Source organism: Gymnoscopelus microlampas (assembly GCF_963454915.1).
Source record: "Gymnoscopelus microlampas genome assembly, chromosome: 13".
NCBI lineage: Eukaryota > Metazoa > Chordata > Actinopteri > Myctophiformes > Myctophidae > Gymnoscopelus > Gymnoscopelus microlampas.
Genome location: NC_139950.1, coordinates 18,353,347 through 18,378,575, shown reverse-complemented (window position 1 = coordinate 18,378,575; position 25,229 = coordinate 18,353,347). Strand labels below are relative to the sequence as shown.

The 25,229-nt window shown below is 42.7% G+C and overlaps 1 protein-coding gene across 4 annotated transcripts; it reads right to left on the bottom strand.

Annotated features, from left to right (window-relative positions):
- Nucleotides 1–571: 571 nt before the first annotated feature.
- phf3 (PHD finger protein 3) lies at nt 572–19,825 on the bottom strand. Of its 4 annotated transcripts, none has more exons than XM_084076715.1 (16): nt 19,712–19,825; nt 16,324–16,582; nt 15,307–15,432; nt 13,914–15,168; nt 13,000–13,264; nt 12,074–12,125; nt 11,590–11,710; nt 9,212–9,368; nt 8,537–8,653; nt 7,563–7,691; nt 7,068–7,206; nt 5,930–6,113; nt 5,145–5,292; nt 4,494–4,583; nt 3,386–3,581; nt 572–2,891 (listed from the first exon to the last, which is right to left on the bottom strand). In XM_084076715.1, the coding sequence occupies exons 2-16, from the start codon at nt 16,556–16,558 to the stop codon at nt 1,129–1,131; spliced, it is 4,977 nt and encodes a 1,658-aa protein (XP_083932841.1). In that variant the 5' UTR covers nt 16,559–16,582; nt 19,712–19,825; the 3' UTR covers nt 572–1,128. The 4 variants fall into 4 exon arrangements, with proteins under 4 accessions (XP_083932841.1, XP_083932843.1, XP_083932840.1 ...); XM_084076717.1 differs by having other exon boundaries at nt 16,324–16,491; nt 19,712–19,806; XM_084076714.1 differs by lacking the exon at nt 19,712–19,825 and adding an exon at nt 17,823–17,884.
- Between the last annotated feature and the right edge of the window lie 5,404 nt (nt 19,826–25,229).

Genomic DNA, 25,229 nt, shown 5'->3' with positions numbered 1-25,229 from the left:
GATGCAGTAATGGTGTTTTTCTTTTCTTTCTTTTTTTTTTTTTTAAATTGTCACTTCACTGTCACCTGGGGCACTGGGCACACTAAGGAACAGTGGGCACCTCGATGTAAAATTGGCTATTTGGTCCAACATGTTAAAACTTAACCAAAAGTAACAAAAGTCCTCACATATATATATATATACACACACACACACACACAGCGCTTACCATACCACATGAAACGCAAGCGATCTCAGGAGTGACGTGACAACATAATTGGCGCAGCCTCCGACGGTATTCCTCCCAGCGTATTCCTCGAGTCTCGGCGGCCGCGACCCGCGACTGGCGTCGGCGCAACCACAATTTCCCAGAATTGCGAATATTCTAGTTTTGCTATTGTTGTACAACAAACTCTGCCATTAATTTACCAAAAAATATAAATTGAAATATAGAGATACAAGGTTTCTGCCAGACAGCGACGATATGCTGGTACAGAATGGTCTGTAGGATGCAGTTTGTTGTGTTCATCCAGTAGTCATTTTCTTTTACATTCTTAGAACTTTTTCAGGGAACATGAGGCTTGTATAAATCAACAATAAAAAAAACATTAGCTTTATTACGGACTGTACATAAACACAGTGCAAAGGCACACTTGAATTCTAATTTACATGACAAGCCAAAATGTACAGACAACGTTGTCAATAAAAATTTGAAGTATAGAAAACAGCCATTTAAAAAATAAAGAAATTGAGAAAATCCAGAAGAGAAGTGGCTGTTTTTTTTGTATGGTTTTCCTTTTTTTTCCCCCATGGAAATATAACTGGTCAGCTGCATTACAATCAAACCCAATTCAACAAAAAATCCATTTACCTCACTTGTGCTGTATGTTATGGAAGTGAAAACAACCGCTTGCGTTTTGGAGCATTTATGGTCAGGTCTGCAAGTGTGATACATATACAAAATAAAATGAAAAGGTTAAAACTTCAATTTCTTTTCTCCAAAATTTTGATTAAGAGATGTCCGCATGTGTCGATACATCTGGTGAAACATTATTAGCCGTACTGTAAATAACAGTTTAAAAAACAGTAAAATTGTAAGGAAATGGCACAGCTGCAACCTGGTATAACCTGGCATACAAAACCCACGAGTTAACTGTCTTTCGAATTTCTCCTGCCGTTCTCATAATCAGAGTCTCTCCTGTGTCTGTGCCTGTCCTTCTCCTTGGCGCGGTACTCGTCGCTATGGTGCCTCTCTTTCCTACGCTCGCCATGGCGGTCATCGGTGTGTCCAGCGTGTCTACTTCCATCTCTGTACTCGTGCTTTTTCGCACGCTCGTGGTGTCTGCTCTTCTTCCCGTGGCGGGACTCGCTGTGGTGTCTGTGTCGTCCTTGCGGGTCTCTGTCCTCTGGGTGTCGAGGCCTCTCCCAGGGGTCGCTGTACTCGTCCGACGACCGCTTGTAGTCTTTGGCCGACGACGGGGGTTCGTTGGACGAGTAACCGTCGGCGTAGGGCAACAGCGGTCCGGGAGGAGCGTGGTGGGGCACGGGTCCATCGTGGGCCCATGGCGGAGCGTGATTCTGATCCTGGAGGTGTGCGGGTGGAATCACATTAGGAGGCGGGCCACAGGGGTAAACACAGCTGCCGGGTACCGGAGGAGGCTGCTGGGCTGGGAACGGTGCGGCGTTGCTAAATGTCGCGTCAACCGGTGCCATCGCCGACTCGTATTGGAAATCTGTGGTTTCGGTGCGAGTGGCCGTGTAAGAAGAGACCGCTTGTGGTTGTTGGGCCGACGGTGCGAACGCAGTTGGAGCGACTAATGCAGGACTAATGTTAGCCTGGGAAATAGAGGGACCTTCTCCTTCAGTGTGGGATGAGCTCAAGCTGCTTTGAGGTTCTTCTTGTCGAGATACCACAGCGGGATCATGCCTAATGCTGGTCAGCACAGGAACAGGTTGCGGCACAAAAGGGGCTGGATTGTTCGCAGTAGCCTCGGGCACCGCCTCTGTTTTCTTTTCTTCAGTCACGTTGGAATATGCAGAACATTTCTTTAAGATTCCACTGATGGGGGGTTTCAAGCTGTTGGTTTGATCTGTAGTTGTAGCTTGGGGCTTCGAGAGCGACAGGGAATTCCCGTCTGGGTTGTTTTTTTCAGTTTCGGGTGGCAGGCTAACCTCTGCTTTCTTGGTCGCGATGGCGCCGGTAGCGTCATTCCCACCCTGAGCCGTGGACAAGCTTGCCAAGAACGCCTCGGTCGATACATCTGGCGGCTTGTCTTTCAGAGACACTGACGCACCTTGGTTCAACGCGACGGCATCCTTTACCACCGAAATGTTGGCACCGAAAGCTGCCGTCGGGCTCGAAAGCCCCGGTTCCGCTTGAACGGGCTTTGGCTCCTTCTTCTTGATGACAAAACGGTCGAGGCGAGCAGCCGCTGTGGGACTTTTAGTAAAGGTTCCCGGGGTTGCCGCGTCTGCCTTGGGAGCCGGCGGGGTCCTTTGAGAGGGATCGACCGCGGGCTTTGGCTTTCCTCCCACATCTGGCAGGGGAGGCAACTCTCCGCCCCAGCCAACTAACACGCCTGGAAGAAAGCGCAACGGCTTGTTGGATTCCTGATTACTGCCCTCTTCGGTGGCAGATGCTTCTTCAAAGGACTCCGTTACCGGTTCGTCGGCATCTTCGGTGGCGTTTAGTAATTTGTCCTCCTTGGCCGGCACAGGAGCCAGGGAGGTGAGATAGCGCTTCTCCTCCTGTTTCACGGCTCGGATGTCTTGCGTGGAGACGCTCGGGGGCTTGCTCTCGGGGATGATCCTCGGCGTTTCGTTTATATCCACGGGAAGAAAGTCCTTTTTGGGTCCCTGACTCTGACGGATGAGGAGTCCAAGAAGGAGGTTGCAACGGTTGTTTTCCAGTCCTGTCAAATCACACAAGGGCAGGTTAACCATTTGAAACACAGTAAAGTAGTATATGTTAACCCATTAAGATCTGGAACGCATCTGTGTGTTAGCATTATTTTACACTTTGGCTATTCAAAAATAGCAGATCTACAAGCTCGTAGCACGGCACCGAATGCCGCGCTACGAGCTTGTAGATCTGCTATTTTTGAAAAATCGTGAAAATATGTGCAAATCTTTGAATATATATATTGTTTTAAAGCAAACATTTTAACTCAAATCTTTGCTTCTGGGGGTCCCTGGAACAAAATATTTTGAGATGGTGGTCGGCAGGCAAATACATATAATTCTGGGGGTCCTTGACATGTAATAGTTTGAGCACCACTGATATAGAAACTTACATTTTTTTTTTTCAGAATACTGTTAAGATTCAGAAGACATTTTGTAGAATCGGCCTCAGGTCTTAATGGGTTAAACTTCACAATGAGCAAAACTTTCGTATGGTTGCTCTCACCTGGACCGTCGAAAGGAACCAGCTGGTGTGGAACTTTCTCGGTGGCACCCAATGGTATGATGTACATGTCTTTCACTTTTTTCAAGTTGTTAGCGACTACCCCAAACCGCTTGCGACTACTGAAGTAGGCAAACAGGAGCGTATAGGAGATCTCGTCTTCCTCCGTCTCCGGGGAGAAGCGAATCAGGCACACCTCCTGCAAGAAAATAAAAAACACCAAAAAATTAAATCATTTTTATCATAATCTACACATTTATGTTGTGGCAGAAATTCTACCAAACGTTGAATTTGTCTGGAGTATACCATGATTTTCTATGGGTTAAGCATGAATCAAACCAAATTTTAATTTACTTGCCTTTTTTATTAACCGTTAGAAAGCCTTTCAGCTACTTTTTTTGCATTGTTTTAGCCAGATATGTGTGTTACAGTATGAGTATCTCCTATTATTAAAAGCCGATCTACAAGCTCACAATGCGTTGCGAGCTTCTAGGTCGGCTGTTTTTGCTGTGCAACACAGTCATGGGACGAAGTATGAATCAGGCTTTAATGCGCCCAGGATCACTTAGGACATTGGTTCTCAAAGTGGGGTCCGGGGACCCCCGGGGGTCCTTGAGAGAGTTCCAGGGGGTCCCCAGCTAAATGATAGTTAGGAACCAAATGGACCCTTATGGGTCTGTAACTCTGAGAGTGTACAAATGGAACCAAATAGACCCGGTCTGAGAGTGTACAAATGGAACCAAATGTTCCATTTGTACACTCTCAGAGTTAAATTAACATTGATTTTACTATATAAATTGGGGTCCCAGAGATAGAAATGCTATAAAATGGGGGTCCGTAGCCTAATGCATGTCAAACTGGGGGTCCTTGAAATTAAAATGGTTGAAAATCACTGCTAGAGCCGTAAAATTCTTCTCTTATATGGGGGTCCTTGGCATATCTTTTCAAATGGGGGTCCGCGGGCTAATAAGTGTCAATTTGGGGGTCCTTGAGATGAAAAAGTTTGAGAACCACTGACTTAGGAAATTGGCACCGGGTGAAAAAATTGGGTTACAAAAAATCGCGGGATAAAAACTTTTTTTTTTTTAAAGAACAAAGACAACAAGCTAACCTTCGTTCCCGTTGCACGGATCTTCTCCAGGTAGTCCCACACGATCTGTGGGCTTATCCTTCCTCCAATCTGGATGCTGTCCGGAAGATCCTGTCATAAAACCCAACTATGAGTAGTTGCATAGTGCCATAGCGCATTGGTTCTCAAAGTGGGGTCCGGGGACCCCCAGGGGTACTTGAGGGGGTTCCAGGGGGTCCCCAGGTAAATGATGGACAGGAACCAAATGGACCCTTATGGGTCTGTAACTCTGAGAGTGTACAAATGGAACCAAATGGACCCTAACGGGTCCATTTGGTTCCATTTGTACACTCTCAGAGTTAAATTGACATTGGTTTTACAATGTAAATTGGGGTCCCAGAGGTATAAATGCCATTAAATCGGGGTCCGTAGCCTAACGCATGTCAAACTGGGGGTCCTTGAAATTAAAATGGTTGAGAATCACTGCTAGAGAACCGTAAAAAACTTTTCTTATTGGGGTCCCTGGCTTATCTTTTCAAATGGGGGTCCGCGGGGTAATAAGCGTCAATTAGGGGGTCCTTGACATGAAAAAGTTTGAGAACCACTGCATATGTCTGTAGCTTGCTCTAATCTCAACACCCACATCCCTACAAGGGATTTGGTCTATGTATGTTCACTTGCATGCTTGTGTACCTCTGTCAAGTTGTCGAAAATGCCCGAGACGGGAAAGACTTTGGTTACAAGCTTTGCCACCGCAGGCATGTTGACGAATCCTCTCCAAAGGCTCTTCAGGTTGGAGAGGAAAGCTGTCTCCTCATCTCTGCCCGACGTAAACTCCGACCTGAAGAAAGGTTCATGTTATAAACACACAGTGGTGTAAAGAAACTAAGTACAATTTTGAGGTATTTGCACTTCACATGAGTATTTCCAACCATGTCCAATACTTTTACTTCTACTCCACTACATGTCGGATTCAAACATTATACTTTTACTCCACTACAATTATTAGAACACTTTAATTACTTTATAGATTTTGATTATTAAAAAAACATACATTACCACTTCACCCCTATATACATTTCGGTCTTTTGAAAATAGACCGAAATGTATATAATGTATATATTTTAAGCTCACAATGCGACGCATTGTGAGCTTGTAGATCGGCTATTTTCAAAAGATTTTTATACATTTGAAAACTTGAAATGGGACATTCTGCATAATGAGTACTTTCTACTTTTGGTACTTTGGTACTTTAAATACATTTTGATCAAACACTTTTGTACTTTTCCTCAAGTGAATTTTGAATTCCGGACTGTCACTTGTAACAAAGTGTTTCTACATTGCGGTATTGATACTTTTACTTAAGTAAAACATTTGAGTACTTTTTCCACCTATGTAAACACGCCATGAAGGCGTGAGCCAAAAACATAACAACACACAAGCTACATGCAGCGTCATAAACTGAAAGCCCTCCTTACCTTCCCTCCGAGACGAACGATTTAGCGTTACGGAAGCTCTCTTCTAAGACGGTGAGGTGCAGATCTTCATCCTTCACAGGCGGGGTTGTGCTCTTAGGCTCCTCTGAGGGGGCCGACTGCCTCCTCACAACAGTAGTGGCGACTACTTTGGTCGGCGCCTCTTCCACAGGGGGAGCCATGCGACCTTACAAAGCAAAGGATGCGCGTCAGAAACGGGATAGGGGGGAAAAAAACATGTGCCAAACACTGTTGATTTCGTCGACTAAAACTATGACGAAAAATGTTAGTCGACTACCTTTTTTCACTGACGAAAACTAGATAAAAACTAAATAAAAACCAAGCTATGATGACTAACTAAGATATACTGACAATTTTGTCAACAAATAAAAACTAGACTAAAATGAGATCCAGTAGAACTAAAAGACAAGTCATTTTTACGTTTGGTGTCGGGTGTTATGCTCTGAAAATAGCCGATCTACAAGCTCACAACGCGTCGCGCTGCGACGCGTTGTGAGCTTGTAGATCGGCTATTTTCAGTCAAGTGTAAAATGAGCCATTACGACGCCATCAAGGCACCGCCAGAATACATTTAGTCGACTAAATCAACTGTAGATTTAGGCTTCGTCCACACGTACACGGGTATTTTCATAAACGTAGATATTTCGTTTTCGTTTTTGAAAACCTCCGCGTCTACACGGCCCTGTTTAAAAAAATCTCTCTGTCCACACGACAACGGCTAAGTCAGTCACGACCCATGCAAAAACTCTGTTTACCGTGTCCACACGGGAACACATAGCCGGAGTTTTTAAAAATCTACACTGTGGCAGGAGTTTTCCAAAAGATGCGTTTACATGGAGCAAAAACGCGTTTGCGTGTGGACGAACCCCCCAAAACGCATATAAAAAGCTACGTTTATGAAAATACCCGTGTACGTGTGGACGAAGACTCAGTCGCCAAAAAACATATGCTATTTAGTCGACTAAAACTAGACTAGACAGTAAAAAATTCAGATGACTAAAATATGACTAAAACTAAATAGAATTGTATTCAAAAGACTATGACTAAAACTAAATCAAAATTTGTTGTCAAAATCAACACTGGTGCCAAAACGTCTGATTTGATTACAGAATGGTTCTACCTGTGCAGATTTTACAGTGTAGGTCAAATAAATGGGACTTGTGTTGGGCGGTAGTGTCCTTAGCGGTCCTTGTGCTCTCCACGTTCTCCAGTGGCAGAAGATCGAGTGGGGCTTCTGTCACTTTGGGAGCAGGCTCGGGCTGAGAAACGGACAAAGAAAAAGGAGGAAAAACAGTCATAGTGGCATATTTGAAAGCAGTGTTTCCCAATCTGGGTTCCGGGGACACCTTAGGGGAGGCCTTGTCTGTTTGGAGGTTGTCCAAAATGTTAAAACATGTTGCACAAAATCATAATTAACTCCCACATGTAAAATCATTGTGGAGCACATTAGCATTGTTAAATAATGATTCAATGAAATTCAAAAATAGTCTATCTACAAGCCCACAAACGCATCGCAGCACGCTGTGAGCTTGTAGATGGGCAACTTTTCCCATTTGTCATAAGACAGGGCTTAAGTGTATGATGTATGCAGAGTCAAGTCTGGGCCGTCTCCTACCTCAACCTCCACGGTCTCAGAGGTCTTCGCTGGCTCCTGGCTCTCAATTTCAATCTCTCCTTTATGGGTGATCTTTGTGATGGGTCGCCTCTCCACTTCCCTCTCCTGTTTCTCAATCATTTCAATAGTCTGCAGGCATGCAAACAGCCCCGAGGTGAAAAAGGTGACAACATGTTATCTTTCGGGTCAGGTGTCACACAATTGCCCTATTTGGGTTCAAAAAGGTGACTGTAGCTGAAAAGTGACACTTTTGCATGTCTGAGTCTGAAAAGATGAAGTTTTCCAAATTACCAGTGGTGGACAGTAACTAAGTACATTTACTCAAGTACTGTACTTAAGTACAATTTTGAGGTATTTGTACTTTACTTGAGTATTTTCCCATTTCCAATACTTATACTTGTACTTTTACACTACATCTCAGAGTCAAATTGTGTACTTTTACTCCACTACAATTATTTGAAATCTTTAGTTACTAGTTAGATTTTTATTATTATTAAAACAACATACATTAACCACTTCAGCCCTGTATACATTTCGGCCATTCGAAAATAGCCGATCTACAAGCTCACAATGTGTCGCGATGCGACACATTGTGAGCTTGTAGATCTGCTGTTTTCAAAAGATGTTTATACATTTGAAAGCATGAAATGGGACATTCTGCATAATGAGTACTTTTACTTTTGGTACTTTGAGTACATTCAAATGCCAATACTTTTGTACTTTTACTCAAGTAAATTTGGAATTCCGGACTTTTACTTGTAACAGAGTACTTCTACATTGCAGTATTGATACTTTTACTTTCCACCACTGCAAACGACTGTCTACATCCATTCTGAGGAACATTTGTCTGGATGTCATTGCTTTCATTACAAAAAGGTGTCTTGTATTCTTGTAAGCACAGAACCAAGAACCAGAAAATGTCATTTTGACACAACATGATTTTGATGAAAATGTCAAGGTGTTACTTTACTTACATGGCGATTCTCTCTTTTGCGCCAAGCAGCCAGTTCTTTTGAGGCCAGTTCTTCAGGGCTCATTCGAATTAACTGAGCTGGGGATATTTCTCCTTTTAGAACCCTCTTAAATAATACCTGAAATATAGTTAAAACATAAGTTAAAAGTTCATTCTGACATGTACATGTGTTAGATTTCAATCACAACATCCACACCATTATTTTATACTTTGGCTATTCAAAAATAGCAGGTTTACAAGCTCATAGCTTGTAGATCTGCTATTTTTGAAAAATCTTGGAACATTAATTTTGTGCAAATATTTGAATATAAATATATTGGGGGTTCCTTGACATGAAACATTTGGAGCACCACTGATATAGCAACATACTGTTACGATTTAGAAAACATTTTTAGATATACATTTGGCCGCGGACCCCCATCTGAAAATACTTTGTTCCCGGGACCCCCAGAAGCAAAGATTTGAGTTACAAATGTTCCCTTTAAAAAAACATATATTCAAAGATTTGCACACATTTTTGTGATTTTTCTAAAAGAAATAGCAGATCTACAAGCTTGTAGCACGGCACTTGGTGCTGCGCTATGGGCTTGTATATCTGCTATTTTTGAATATAGCCAAAGAAATCTAAAATGACACAGATGCTTTCCCAGATTGAATGGGCTAAGAGTGAACTTACATTGTTTTTGGTATCTTTAAGGTTGAACATCAAGCTCCTGTACTTGTTCTTGTATTTGCTGTCGGTGTCTTTATACAAATGAAACAGTTCTCTCTCAGTCTTCTTGGCAACTTCAGAGGCCTTCTCTGATGTGATCTTCAAATCTGAGTCCTTCAACCTAAACAAGTGAAAAGCATGATTACTTTATTGACAAGTACCACCAACACGTTATTGTCTATTCACAGCTTCGGGCATGTTCCGTACTGTACTATACATTAACACAGACCCTTGTGGAAATGTATAGCCGATCTACAAGCTCGCAACACGTTGTGAGCTCGTAGCTCAACTTGAGCTCAACTCAGGTCCAGTTTACTAAGTCTAGCGCAGAGGTCTTCAACAGATGTCCGGAACCCCTAGGGGGTCCTCAGAGTTACTACAGGGGGTCCGCCAAATCTTTGAAAAAGTTTAATCTGCAACACAATTTTATACAATATGTAGTGGTGGGGGTTCCTGCTTCATCACTTTCTCAGCAAAGGGGTCCTTGGCCTGAAACACATTGAAGACCCCTGGTCTAGAGGGTTCAAGCGGTTAAACTTTTATACAGGATAGATTTCTTTCAGTCAAGGTCAAGCACTAGTAGTGGTAATAGCCTCTACACACTGTATGATATTTGACCCGATTTGTCTCTCGGGGATATTTTTTGGTGATCGCCGATAAAACCACCGATCTCAGTCCAGATCGGGCGTTCCTCGCAGAGGTGTTGATCGCGCAGTGTGTAAGGTACTCCGAGAAGAAACACCCCCATAAATTGCGCTCGGCGAGCGGTTCCCGATAATTTTTACTTTTCTAGCATGTTGGATATTTGGGTTTGTCGGATCCGATGAGAGCCGTGCTAGAGCCAGTCAGAGCTCAGTACCAGGCAGCGAGGTAGCTGGTGGGAAAACTATTTTATTATCAGCATGATTCACTGTTGAGTCCAATACAACAGAGACGCACCGTGGCTAGTCCTCCCGAATAGAACCGCAATATCAGCGTACAGACAGTCCAGTCCTGTATTAGTTAAACATGATAAACAGATTGATAGAGTGAGCGAGCCTGCTTGACGATGGGGCTGTTTATTATTAGAGGAATAGGGCTTGCAGACAGAGAGAGAGAGAGAGAGCTGTGTGTGTGTGTGTGTGTGTGTGTGTGTGTGTGTGTGTGTGTGTGTGTGTGTGTGTGTGTGTGTGTGTGTGTGTGTGTGTGTGTGTGTGTCGCACGTATCTCTGAACAGTATTGTCAGGTTTTGCGCGAGAAATAAGCAGCCAGGTCTATGAAAACAAGCCCAACAAAACGACTATAGGCTGCATGAGCATTTTAAACCTATATACAAATAAAATAGCCGATCTACAGGCATGCAAACAGCCCCGAGGTGAAAAAGGTGACAACATGTTGTTTTCTTTCGGGTCAGGTGTCACACAATTGCCCTATTTGGGTTCAAAAAGGTGACTGTAGCTGAAAAGTGACACTTTTGCATGTCCGTACAAGCTCACAACGCGTCGCAACTATTTTCAAAGAAAAAAAGCAACATTAAGAAATAAAGCCAAATAAGCAACTACACTTTGGAAATAAGCTAAAAAGAAACGCAACCACCAATATTTTTTACAAGCAACTCTCTTATAATAAGCGGACACGGCAACACTACTGCTGAGCTGAACTGGCTGACTTTTGAAACGTTTGTTTCAGAAAGGGAGAGAGAGAGAGAAATACAGAGAAATTGAGAATTATTTAATGTCAATCATTAGCGTCCTGTCTCGGTCTCGTGCATATATCACAGGAGCCTTTCACGTTTTCGTGAGACGTTTGGAATAAAAACAAATGTATGTATTGGGTCGGGATCACATCGTGGTGAAATATCTTGTAATCAGTGAACCCCTGTCGCCGATCAATCAATCGTGCGGGAATCACAACGATATATTTAGCCCGATTTCAAGAGAGAAACTCGTGCAATGTGAAATGCGTAACGATCTGTTCACTTGCCGACCATTTCAAATATCGTACAGTGTGTAGAGGTCTTAAGTAAGTTTAGGCACATGAACCCTAATGTCCTTGGCTATTCTGGGGGCAAACATTCCGCGAGAATTAAAATTATTTGTGTGACAATTAATTGTCAACTTCAATGTTGTAACCGTGACAGGCCTAAACTGTACCCAACAAGTGTATTACATGTGTTCCTGTGATACTGGGCTGATTGCTGAGCAAACAATGTCCCGATTCACAGCCACACGGTTACCACACACACACAACATAGACATGGCAAATTTTATCACAGCCCGTTGAATTAAGTGAATTAACTGATTGTCATCTGGATGTCAGTGAGTGAACTCATTCACTCAAGTCGCCACATGGATAGTGCCTACCGTTGCAAGAGGATTTCCTTGAGAGAATCACGCACACTCCTCCTGATTTCGTCCACAGACACCGGTTTCTTCAAGCCCGGAGATGAAGTCTTCCTTTTCATCTCCAGTTTTGCTGGAACTCCTAAGATGACAGAATAACGGTTAATATGTTCTCAGTAGTTATTAGTTGATGTCCTCAGTTGTAAGACACCTGAATTTCCCTCTGGGGATCTATCATGTGTGTCTGTGATATAAGATAGATAAACCTTTTGTTACCACCGCACTCTGACTCCTCTGGTGCGATATCCTCAATTTACAAAAGTGATGGGTCACACTCAGAATGACAAGAGTGAGAACATTTTTATTAGGCCCCTGTTTTTTTATTAGGTCCCACGTTTCAGCTAACGTTTGTCCATCGTAAAGACACATCACTGCTGTCTGTGATATTTGGCCACCTATACTGAGAACATAATATGAACTAGATAAACAAATGTAAAAAAGGTACCTGTTTTTTGGCTTGTGTCTTTGACCTCTGTTGACTGTTTTCTTTCAGACTCCTATGTAGGAATGAAACACAAACATCTTAGCCACACCACACAATACACAACTAGTTCAAAGCTGTAATAAGCTAATCTTCAAACTTAACATAAAGTTAGGAAACCTAAATATTATGCTTTAGTAAACAGCACATTGGAGAGGTATGGAAAAGGGGAGAATAACCCATTAAGACCTGGATTTTTAGATGTGAGCTAAAAAGCATTATTTTACACTTTGGCTATTTTAGAAAAATCAAGAAAATGTGTGCAAATCTTTGAATATATATGTTTTTAAAGCAAACACTTGTAACTCAAATCTTGGTCCTTGGAACCAAATTGACATGAAAAAGCTTGAGAACCACTAACATACGTTTTTTTCAAAAAAACTGTTAGGATTTATAAGGCATTTGTAGAATCGGAACCTCAGGCCTTAATGGGTTAAAACAGCGAGCAGATGACACGGGTCACGAGCCACATTCGAACCCACGAGGCAGACGTGTGCCCGTGTGTGGTACTGGCTCAGCCAGAAAAGACATCCGTGGGTTAAGTTCTCAGGAACTTTAGGAAGTGTGTAAAAACGTGATCTCTGACTAAACTGGTAAACCACAGTATCTGCACCAACAATTCAGTGTCTTTTTTGTCAAAACACCCATGTGTAGACCGACCTCAAACTCACAAAAAGCAGAACCAAAAAAAAGAATAACAAACCCTTATCATGTAGCGGTAACACTGGCTAAAATCAATGGCTGAAATGGCTGGAGAACAGAAAGCGACAAGGCAACCAAGTACACATAAGTGACTACCATTTCTAAATTGAATTAACAGGCTAAAGTAAGTAATCCGATAATAATGTACGGAGAGCCTATGAGGGACTTCCAAGGTGTTTCTCCTTTACCTTCTTGACCGGCCTGGCCCCCGGTGACGTGGGCAGCTGCGGCGGCCCTTGCCTGGTGGGCTTGGGGGGCGGTTTGTTGTCCTGTACGTCGGGCTTGGCCTCTGGCTTAGCGGTGCTAGTCTGCGTGTCAGCGGCGGGCTCCTCGCAGCACTTCAGACACACGTACATCTGGTCCTCCTCTTCCATCTCGCGCACCTTCGTCAGGTCCAGGCCGACGCAGTCGCCGTGGAACCAGTCGTCACAGCGACCGCAGCCCACCATGAACCTATAAACAAAGCCAGCGTTCAAGCTCATTGGTCGAAAAAGGAAATGTCACACTTTTAACCCCATTAAGACCGGGAACGCATCCGTGTCATTTTAAAGATTTCTTTGGGCTATTCAAAAATAGCAGATCTACAAGCTCATAGCGCGGCACTCAAGCTTGTAGATTTGCTATTTTTTTGAAAGATTGTGAAAATATTTGCAGATATTTTTTAAAGCGAACATTTGTAAAATGTTTCGTTCCGAGGACCCCCCAGAAGCAAAGATTTGAGTTACCAAATGTTCGCTTTAAATATTCAGCTTTATATTCAAAGATTTGTAAAGTTTCTCACGATTTTACAAAAAATAGCAGATCTACAAGCCCATAGCGCGGCACTCGCGCTATGAGCTTGTATCTCTGCTATTTTTGAATAGCCCAAAGAAATCTAAAACGACACGGATGCGTTCCCGGTCTTAAAAGGGTTAATCCTACCGTCATTATGTTTCATCTCAACCATGAATAAATCCCTGTAATATTTAGCTCTCTGTTCTGTTCATCACACTATGTTTGCTAAACGAGATCTGCTAGCAAATGAAACAATTATACAACACAATCCATCAGCTACGAGGGGCAACTTTACTCGATGAAATAATAAGTGCAAAACAAGACCCACGTGTTGTTATGGTGTGTCTTGCACAGGCCACAGTTGTTTCCTTCCCACGCGGTGTCACCGCTGGCGGTCTCTTCCTCAACGGTTTCCTTTTTCACCACCGGCGGTGCGTTGTCTGGAATGAACAGCTGTGGCTCGTCCACAGACAGGCTGCTTCTCACAGTTTTGCTTTTCTGTCTCTGAAGGATCTTTTCTGGCTTCTTAACCTTGGACTTCTCCTGCCCGCCGTCCTCCGTCGATCTCGAAGAGTGACCTGCCGTGGCGGCGTGTGCCGGTTGGGAACTCTCGGGTTTGGGACCGACGTGTGAATTCTTGGTCGGTCCCTGCGGCTCGGCAGGGCCGCCGTCAGACGACGACGGGCTCTTCTTGCCGGCGGCGCCGCTGGCACCCGGCAATTTTGGCTTCACTTTATTCGCGTGTTTGTCCTGCATCTTCTGCACTTTGGGCGCATGCTCGTTTTGGACCTCTTCTCCGTGCCTTTTCAACGACACGTCTTTCTTTTCATTCAGAGTTTTCCCCCTGTTGACGCCGGGTGCGGGGATGATTTTTGAAGGTTTGTTTTGTGGAGATTTAGGCCCCTTCATCGTGCTGCTTGGTCTACACAAGTTCTTAGACCTTAGAGGTCCCGGTTTAGGCTTGAGCTGCTTCTGGCCCAGAGTCTTTTCTTTGTCCTTACTATTTGAATCGGTTTTGTTGCCATGCGTGTTTTGTGGCTGCTTAACTGCCTCTTTTGTGGGACTGTTTTGATTGTCAAGTTTGGTCTCTTCCGTGCGGGGGTTTCTCATGAGTGCCCCGTTGGCAGCCTGAACCTCATTTGGATTTACATAAGGGCCCAGCCCAAGGGGAACGTCGTCAGTGGACATATTGTCAATGCCACCTAAATTAGTCTGGTTCTCTTGTGCGGTGTCCTGTGCATCATCTTGCAACATGGCATATTGAATACCTCCACAATATGAAAACGTGTCTTCAAAGCACTGGCCCGCATCAGCATTCGCCGCGTAGGAAGGCCCTGGAAGCAGCTCAATTGTGACCCCTCCGACCGTGACAGTCAAGGGCTTCAGAACAACCACAGGATTTATCCACAGTCCAACATTAAGATCATTAATGTTTATCCGCCCTCCCTCCGTTAATTCTTTCTTCAGCTGGGCACCTTTGACTCCTTTCTCAATTAGAAAGGACTTCTTCAGCCTATTCACAGGTTTCCGTCCAGGTCTTCCTGTGGGTAATTTTTTGGTGGGTCCCTGGCCATCGGTTTCTTCTGTTTTAAAAAAAGAAGCAAGTGAAGAAAAAGTTTTAATGAAGGAAAGCAAGTTGTAAAAAAAATGATTAGCACATCTACAAATTGACGGTCACACCATATAATCGACCGGTACAATACCCTGAAAAACGGACTTACCAGATTCTAAATGACGTGGAGGTTTCCTTGGCCGCCCGACAGCTCGCTTGACTACCGCAGTCTCCGTGCTCTTCAGCTCACCACTAGCATCACTTAGGCCCGGTTCTGTGGCAGCTACCTCAAGACCTGCAATTACAAAGACTTTCAGTTGTAGTTTATGCAATATAATATAAGACCAGGAACGCATCTGTGTCATGTTAAGATTTCTTAGGCTATTAACTCATTCAGTGCCCAGCTTATTTATGGAATTTTGGCTCTGAGTGCCACAGCCAAAATTCATTGTAAAAAAAAAAGTGCTTAGGAGCCGAGATACAGCCTTTTTCAGTAAGAAGTTAAACAAAGAGTGAATGGAGCAGAAAATCTTCAAATCATCATATCTTGGGTTCTGATTTTTTTTTGTTTCCCATTGACACCCATGAAGCAAAGATTTGAGTAAAAATGTTCACTTTAAATATATATATATTCAAAGATTTACACATTTTCACGATTTTTCAAAAAATAGCAGATCTTCAAGCTCATAGCGCAGCACTTGGTGCCGCGCTATGAGCTTGTATATCTGCTATTTTTTAATAGCCAAAGAAATCACAAAATGACACAGATGCGTTCCCGGTCTTAATGGGTTAATCATATCAAGTGAGACCAGCTTCCAGGTCAGCAAGCAATCCTGAAACATTAAAAGTGTAGTTGTACAGAAATCATGCATCCATGCTGACATCTTTGTTATTGTCTGCTGATCTGCATCCTTTGTTTCTTTTTTTCTGGCGTTCTCTTGCCTTTATTGACGGCCAGAGTATAGAGGAGAGAGCCAGGAAACAGATGGAGTCAGGGAGCGACATGCCAGGCCTGGGAATTGATCCAGGGACTCGCTGTCAGGCATCAGAGCCTATAGGTTATGTTAGCCACTCGGCTATCGGCCCTGCATCCTTTTCTTTTGTCTTTTCAATTAAATGTTGCTCAATTAAATGTTGTGAAGTAAATGTTAAACGCTGTCAAATAGAAGTCGGTCTTTGTACATACCTGTTGGACCAGCAATCTGAAAGCTGGAGTCCTCATTGTCCAAGAGATTGAACTGAGAGCTTGCAGATCCTAGCATGGGATCTTTGTCACTGAGCATGTTCTTCAGTGATTCCTCCAGTTGGACGAGACTTCCAAACTCATTACTTGCTTCACACTCCAGATTCTGACCTATTAGTAGGGAGTCATCCAGCTGGTCACTAGGGATTAAACGATTACAGGTGTCCACAATATCCATGAATGCTGCTGCCTTCTTGTCGGCCTGCATAAATACAAGAGTATATTAGGCTACATCACAAGCATTTAAAAAAGAAGAAAGAAAAGAAACCCAGTCACTTTTGAATAAAGCAAAATATGCAGCCTCTGGCTTATGCCTGTGTGAATGAAGTGTGTTGACTGACTGACGTTTGTTTCTTCAGGAAGCCAAGGGCAGAGAGAGATGTGAGACAAGGTGGGGGTCAGATTCGAACCCAAGTCCTTACACTCTCATGGTCTGGGCACACACACTGGCTGAGCTACCAGGCACCCCACATTTATTATTTACTAAATATTAACACAATGATATTTTGTATGAATAGTCATCAGATCAGTAATGCCTGATATAACTATAAAAGGCAAATAATAGAACAGCTACATACAGAATGAAGACAAGATAATTATTGACCGAAAGGGTACGGGCTGAAGCCGAAGCTTATTATGCCCACCTTATTCATTTAAATTAATTGGCACATTAGGAAAAAAAGGAAACGGCAAAATAATTTAAATAAAGCCTTAAAAAAAAAACAAATTGACAATGCTGCAAGTCTTACATATCAGAACAAACGAAATAGAACGAAAATAAACTTTGCATCAATTATACAGAAAACAAAAGGGGACAACAAAACAAGAAACAATTAGTAAATACCATATACTAACTAGTTATGTACTTGTTTCATATTCACCACTACCATATAATGATAAAAAATATGTAATAACTACCATTTAACATGATATCACTGTTAATGTGTATAGGATTGGCACAAAAACAAACAGATACCTCACTAGATGTCAGCTAGAAACGGTCTGGTCAGGTATAAGTTCAGGAAACTATACATCACTTCAATGCAGCCTTAACAACCAGGAAACCAACCAGGAAACCACACTTATATCATGCCATGTCACAATAACACCTAACAGATCAAACATGATTTTGATCCAGAATGCCAGCAAATATCTAATCGAATCTATCAATATATCAATATCATCACGATATTGATATATATATCGATACATTGCAGCCAGTCCATTAATGACCGTTATAAGTGACATACTAACAACCACAAAGTGCTGCAGAAAGGCAGCACACTTAAAGCTTGAGCTTCAGGTCAAACCGAAACCATATGAGCCCAGAAAGAGACAACGAGGCATTTATGTAAATATACACGTCCATAAACCACCCATGAACACCACGTTTACTGAAGTGGTGATGTGTGTGTTGTATGTACAGTGACAGTAACAGTTACCATGGCGTGGTGCAGGCTGAGGCATCAACAAGCTTCCAGTGAATAGACATGTCCAACTGACTGACTGAAGCGTTAGCATGCTAACCGCCTCTATGATGCTAACGGTTGTTGCCATGTCCGGTTATTATAAGCGACTTGGGGCTTGTTTTTCTGTAAAGTTGCTTCTGAATCTAAACATTGCTGGTTGCGTTTTTTGGGGCGTTTGTTTCTGAAGTGTAGTTGTTGATTTAGGCTTGTTCCCTTAATGTTGTTTAAACCAGTGGTTCTCAAACACTTTCATGCCAAGGACCCCCCACATGTATGTGTTGACCCAACCTTCTGAAAATATTTTGAGCCAGGTCCTCCATACAAGATTGTGTGCATTTGAAAATATTCCTACATTTTCACTTTTTTTTGTAGATCGGCTATTTTCAAATAGTCACTTCTTTTGGGCTTGTTTTCATAGACCTGCTCGCTTATTGCTCTCGCACAATCTGGCAACCCTGATGCTAACCTATGATGCTAATCCGTAAACTCTGCGATCCCTGCACTAAAACTACCATCTCAGCACCATAATGTGAACATTGGACAGTAAACTCATGCATATCTAACGTCACACAGCCTTATATATATATATGACCGCCACTGCAGCAGAATTATATATTCGTTCGTACAACAACAAACAAACACATATTTGTCATGTTAGCATCCATAGTAGCATGCTAGTAGCATAATAATCTCGCGATAGCACTTTAATGTAACGATAGAATTGGTGTAGTAGGCCTAAAGTAGAACTGGAGCTAAACAACCCCATGCTGTAGAGAATAGATAATAAACACTAAAGCTCTGTTGTGGCTGTTTTAACTAAGTCTGTGGGGACTTGATGGTGTAGATTAAGTGTCTTAATCCATGTGTTGATCGAGTTCTAATCCATCACATTAAACATGTGATGGATTAGCTCACTCATTAGCAGATCACAGCTACCTAACCACCATAGTATGCTGCAGTGTTGCCAGATTCTGCGAGAGGAGTCAGCAACAAGGTCTATGAAAACAAGCCCAAAAGAAGCGAGCCCTTCGCCCTTTAAACAATGTACATTAGCTATTTGAAAACAACTACACTTTAGAAACAAGCCCAAATAAACAACTACACGTTAGAAACAAGCCCAAATAAACAACTACACTTTAGAAACAAGCCCAAATAAACAACTACACTTTAGGAAACAAGTCCAAATAAACAACTACACTTTCGAAACGGGGTGCTCCTTCCATTCCGACATCTCGCCACTCCGACTAGTGGCTTCCGCGTGCGGTTAGGGTTAGGGTTAGGGTTAGGTATAGGGTTCGTTAACGTCGGAAAGGCGACATGTCGGAAAGGAGAAATGCACCCTTTAGAAACAATTAAGCCCAAATAAACAACTACACAACCCCAAAAACCGCAACCAAAAATATTTAACAACCAACTTTACAGAAAAACAAGCCCAACGTCGCTTATAATGAGCGGACATGGCAACGCTGCTCTTTAGCACAGATAGAAGTTAGCTAGCAGATCTTTAAACACTCTTTCAGAGTCGTGGTGATCAATGGCTCCGATCGCACCTAACGTGCACGTTTCACCCAAACAACGTCCCACCAGAGATGTAAACAATCCACAATAAACCACAACCCCCCCACCCCCCCGATGCTATAGCTGTGGTTTGGTTAGCTTAGCTTTAGCTTAGCAGCTAGAGGCCTGTCAAGTTTGTTTTTGTAGCCTTGGTAGCTGCTAACGTGATGTGATCAACACGCCCCCCCTTGCATCACTTCAAACCCTAAACGCAACGACTCTTTACCCAGTGTGTGCGTGTTAATCTGGTGTTAATGAGTGTGTGTGGGTGTTAATGTGTGTGTTAAGGTAATAGAGGAGTTTACATTTCATCGACAGCAGCCAGATCCAGGGTCCCAGTAACTTCCTCCAGTCATTCAGCCATACATACACAGCCTGTCCTCTGCTGGTGGCTCAGCTACTGCTGCTGGGTGGTGGGGGGTGGGTGGGGGTCACGTGGGTCGTGTTTACAATTTCATACATCCATGTTTAACACACTAGACGTCGTTTGGAGGAATTGATTTGTGTTTTTTATTGCACCGGACACGTAAAAGTACAGAGACCTGGAGTTGTAATGATTGAGAATGAGGGGGAAATCATAGTGAGATCAATATGACTGATTCAGGAATACATTTGGCCAGTAGATGGCGTGTGTCATGGTGGGATACAAGAAGAGTGGGCACTAAGGAAAAGTGGGCACCTCGATGTAAAATCGGCTATTTTGTGCAAAATGTAAAACAAAGTTTAGTTAATGTAAAGTATACATGATTTGAACATGCATCATTGTCAGACTTATATGTACCCTTCAACTTCTTGTTTATGTCCAACATTGTTGGAATTACGTTTTGTAGACATTTGTAGCAATTGTGGAAATATTAGACCTTAAATGTCAAATGTTCAATTACATTACAGACATTTAGCAGACACTTTTATCCAAAGCCACTTACAGTAAGTGCATTCAACATAGGTAGGGAACAAAACTACTAATCACCAGAAGTCTTAAGTGCATTTCCTGCAAAAACAAGCAACCAAGAGTATACCTAGCGCTAAGGTAAAAGTGCAATATATCAGCTACCTACTTTCTTAAACACGAGACAAAATAGCAAAATCAAATGAGCACGAGCTAATACAAAAAGTGTATCGACTAAACAAGATCCAATAAAACAGTACAACAATAAAACAAGAGTTCGTACAACTAGTTAACAACAAGTAAGCCAGGCAAAGAGGAAGGGTAGTGTTTCCTGAAGAGGTGGGTTTTCAGCCTGCGGCGAAAGATGGGCAGTGACTCTGCTGTCCTGACATCAGTGGGAAGTTCATTCCACCACTGTGGGGCCAGAACAGAAAAAAGTCGTGACCGTGTCGATCGACCAGAAGGACCCTTGAGTGACGAGGCAATCAGTCGCCCCGAGGTGGCAGACCGAAGTGGTCGGGCAGGGGTGTAGGCATCGACCATAGCCCGGAGGTAAGAAGGAGCTGTTCCTTTCACTGCCCTATAGGCTAGCACCAGGGGTTTAAACTGAATGCGAGCCGCTACGGGGAGCCAGTGCAGAGAACGGAGAAGGATAGTTGTGTGGGAGAACTTGGGGCCGTTGAATACCAGACGAGCCGCAGCTTTCTGAACAAGCTCCAGAGGTCTGATGGCAGATGCCGGAGCACCAGCAAGGAGGGAGTTGCAGTAGTCCAGGCGGGAGATGACAAGAGCCTGGATGAGCACCTGGGCTGCCTTCTCCAATCATAAAGCACTTCTTAAACAACAACCCATAATGTGTATGGTTTTCAGGACAGCAACACATCGTAAAAGTACAGTAGTCTGTGTCATTGTGACTATCTCATTCTGGAATTCTATCCACTGTAAATACACACAGACATCATTTATATGTGACACACACACACACACACACACACACACACACGCGCGCGTGCATGCTTGTGTGTGTGTGTATATATATATATATATATATATATATATATATATATATATATATATATATATATATAGATGTATGTATATATAGATACATAGATATATAGATGTATGTATATGTATGTATGTCAGACATTTTTTATAATCTAAAAAAAACCCTAATATATTACCAAACATCTACAATATGAACTATAGTGTTAACAGAGTGACAATGACATATCACATGAGTCATTGTGAAACAATTATGATTCATGGTCACACTATTTCGGTAATATAATTAAATTGATTATATCTTATTGTATTTATTTCATTTTATTTGAATGTTGAGTCATTGAACTAACAGCTATATCACAAAACTTGAAGAACAAGGTACTGGATTAATTAAGCTTGGCTGTTAGCCTGGTCCGGACCAGGCTAACTTCACAGCTAAACTGCCATGGTAACTAAAGTAGGATTGCGTCAATTTCCTTTCGTGAAATCTAGTCATGGATGAATTCAGCCAGGATGAACTGGCTAAACTAATCTGGCAAGATAATTCAGCTTTCATGAAACTCATTCATCGCAAATCCTGGCTAAATTAAGCCAGGATAGGTGTTAGATCCAGGCTTAACCCCTAATTCTGCTTTCGTGAAATAGGGCCCAGTGCTCTGTGCAACAATTCTGAATAAATGCCCATATATGGGTTTGTACCCTTCATGTCTGAGTCTTGGACTTGATCAGCACACCACAAAAGTAAGAGGATTATGGCAAGTGATATGTTTTTTTAATATATCTTGATAGTAATCATTGCCATAGAGTATTTGTTCAGTAAAATAGATACCAATAAAATGTATATCTCGACCTGAAAATTTTCCTGTGTAATAAAGAGCTGGAGAGACATGGAGACTCCTGTTACTGAACAAACACTCCAGCCAGTACTATCAGAATATAGAGCTATTTAACACTTATTTTAACCAAAGAAAATCACTTACACTTTAACCCATTAAAACCAGGAAAGCACCTTTGTCATTTGGCTATTCAAGAATAGCAGATATACAAGCTCATAGCGCGTCACTTTGTGGTATGAGTTTGTAGATCTGCTATTTTTGAAAAATCGTGAACATTTTGGCTGACCGGTTGTGAGCTTGTAAATTGGCTATTTTTGCTTTTTTAAATAAGTTAAAGTGGTTAAGTCTGGGTATAAATATTGAGCCAATGAAAAGTATTAACAATTGCTTGTGACTAAACAGCTACACTGGATTCATAGGAACCCATGGTCTTTTTTCCCATTTCACGAAAAGTAGTGATTTTGGACATGCAAGGTTTCCACCCGACTGACGATACAATAGCTCAGATGGTAAATGCAGAGGATGAATGTTACGTACCTATGTGCAAATGTACAGTGACAAATACCCCAACAACATTGAGACTAACCCAAAAGACACCGGTATATGAAAATTATAACGTAACATTTTATTTTCACTATCACAGATGCCATTTGCATGTATATTTTCTGCTACTTTTGATTGCTGTTAAAAACATTAAAACCTTCACTATTTTGAAGAAAAAGCAGCTGCTTAGGGTCTTGATACAAATAAATGTTTTTGAGATTTCCCACAAATCCCTTTGAAAACAGCCCGGACGAGACCGTCGACACGTTCCTATTCAATTCAAACCCTCCAAAGTAAAACAGACCTCCATAATTCAAGGCTACGTAACGTTCGAACGGGTCCACGTTTTCAAAAATGACCCTGTCCTCGTCCAGGGAAACCTGAAGAACGGTGGTGTTTAAAGACAGGGAAACACGATGCCACTGGCTGCAGCATAAGGAGACATTTCTGAAGGTTGTGGGAAGGGAAAGTCTTTCTCCGAGATTAACCACGACTTTCAGGAAACCGTTCTCAAGTCCAATTGTGAGGTAGTCGTCGTCATGTTCTGCCTTTCCCATCCACAGCATCATGCTATCATTTGTGTGTGAGTAAAAGCTGAAGGAAACCTGTGTGTATCTCAGATTTCTAATGCTGAATTTGGGGTCCTGGTATTTCACATATGAGTTTCCAACAAACCTAAGAGTATGCATGGATATTTCTTCCTCACAATACCTTCCCTCTCGTCCTAAGGGGCATATGCATTGATACGAGACATTCGCATTAGGAGCGCACAAGGAGCCGTGTTTGCAAAGGTGATTCACGCAGTTTACGGACCGGTTGCACACGGGGCCGGTCCACGGCGCGGGGCACGCGCAAACGAACGAGTCCACGCCCACCGCCCCGCAGCGACCTCCGTTTAGGCAGACCTTGTAACCGCAGGCGGTCCCGTCCCAGTCGCCCACGTTGGCGCCGTCGAGAGCCCCGCTCTCCGTCAGCTCCAACTCGCGGCCGTTGAGGACGAGTTCTCGTATGCCGCCGGTGAAGCCCGTCGGTTCGTTTTCGGTCGCGTCGGGAGAGACGGCGCTCAGAGAGGAAACGCCTCCGACGAAGACGTCCGTGGCCACGTCGAGGGTCGTCATCCCCTCGGCCGTGCGTGACCTCACTTCCTGCTCGTCCAGGCTTAGGAACCCTCGGTGACCGGTTCTGCCCGCTCTCACTTTGTGCCAGGTCCTGCCCCTGAGGTCCACTCTGTGGACAGATTGTAAGACATGCGTGCTGCTGTCCCCTAAGTTATAGCGTAGTTGGACAAATCCTGACGTTAAGGAGAGGCAGAAGAAGTCTCCTGTAAGTAGGAAAGAAAAGAGAAAAAAAAACAATTATCCCTAGCAGTCATTTTCATCATTAATTAAGTTAGTTATTTATTTAGCACAAGGTAAATAAAAAAATCACACCCAGGGTGAAGAGAGTGGTGCCTTCGAAAGTGTAACTGGTTGCATCCTTGTGTTGCAATCAGCAACAATATGTTGTCACGTGACACATGACAACATATTGTCACGTGTCACGTGAAGCTTGACCAATCAGCCGTGCTGATTGGTCAAGGACGGACGGACGGACGGACGGACGGACGGACGGACACACGGACGGACAGACACACGGACGGACGGACGGACAAAGTCAGATATAGGAGTGGTTGGCACCACTCAAAAAGGGGAAACATATCAAAAAGAAACAAGTTGATGTTCAAGAACAGGAAGAAGCCAATAGGCTTATTTCGAATCCTTTAGTTAATGGGGAGAATATCATTAGGCATAAGCACAGCTAAGAAAAAGTTAAAAGATATGGGAGTTAATTAAAATTGACAATGAGCCATTAAAACGAATGAGACACTAAACTGCCTCAGTAGAGCTGAGAGCTTTTCACAATGTTGACTACTGTACTGTATGTCATGATGCTTGCTTGTGTCTGTGCTGCTTGACAGCCAGCTGTCATGGATGCTACAGGGTTGCTCCAGCGTGGAGGTAGCCTATAGGGCATAGCAGTGGCGGCCATTTTCTGGTTCCACTTCAAAATAGTCAATGCATTTTTCCCATTGACATTTCAAAAAATATTTATATCAATTATTTTAAGCCTAGAATCAAGCCATCCAGGGTCCTGGTGAATCATGACCATAAAACGTTTGATTCTGTGAAAATAACTTTTTTGAAAACGGCAAAACAAAGGGTATTTATTAAATATAGTATATCATATAATTAAATATAAAATAAAATAAAATCACAGAAAAAAATGTTTTATGGTCATGATTCACCAGGACCCTGGGTGGCTTGATTCTAGGCTTAAATTAATTGATATAAATAAGTTTAAAACAAATTCAAATGTTTTTTTTTTCAAAAGAATTTCATAAAAAAATAAACTGGGAAAAATGCCTTTAAGAAGTAGTGAACATAGCAGATCTCCAAGCTCACAACACGTCGCATCTGTTTATGCATTTGCTTTTCCTTTTTTTGGGGGAAATAATTATTTTGGGTCTTTTAATGCATTTTATAGATAGTGAAGTGAAGTTTTAGACAGGAA

Bases quoted from the DNA above. Each gene is read 5' to 3' on its own strand.
- phf3 (XM_084076714.1), bottom strand. The intron at 8,654-9,211 runs GTAAGTTCACTC...ACTATATTTCAG, and splicing joins TTAAAGATACCAAAAACAAT to GTATTATTTAAGAGGGTTCT. The intron at 6,114-7,067 runs GTAGAACCATTC...TTGCTTTGTAAG, and splicing joins ACACTGTAAAATCTGCACAG to GTCGCATGGCTCCCCCTGTG.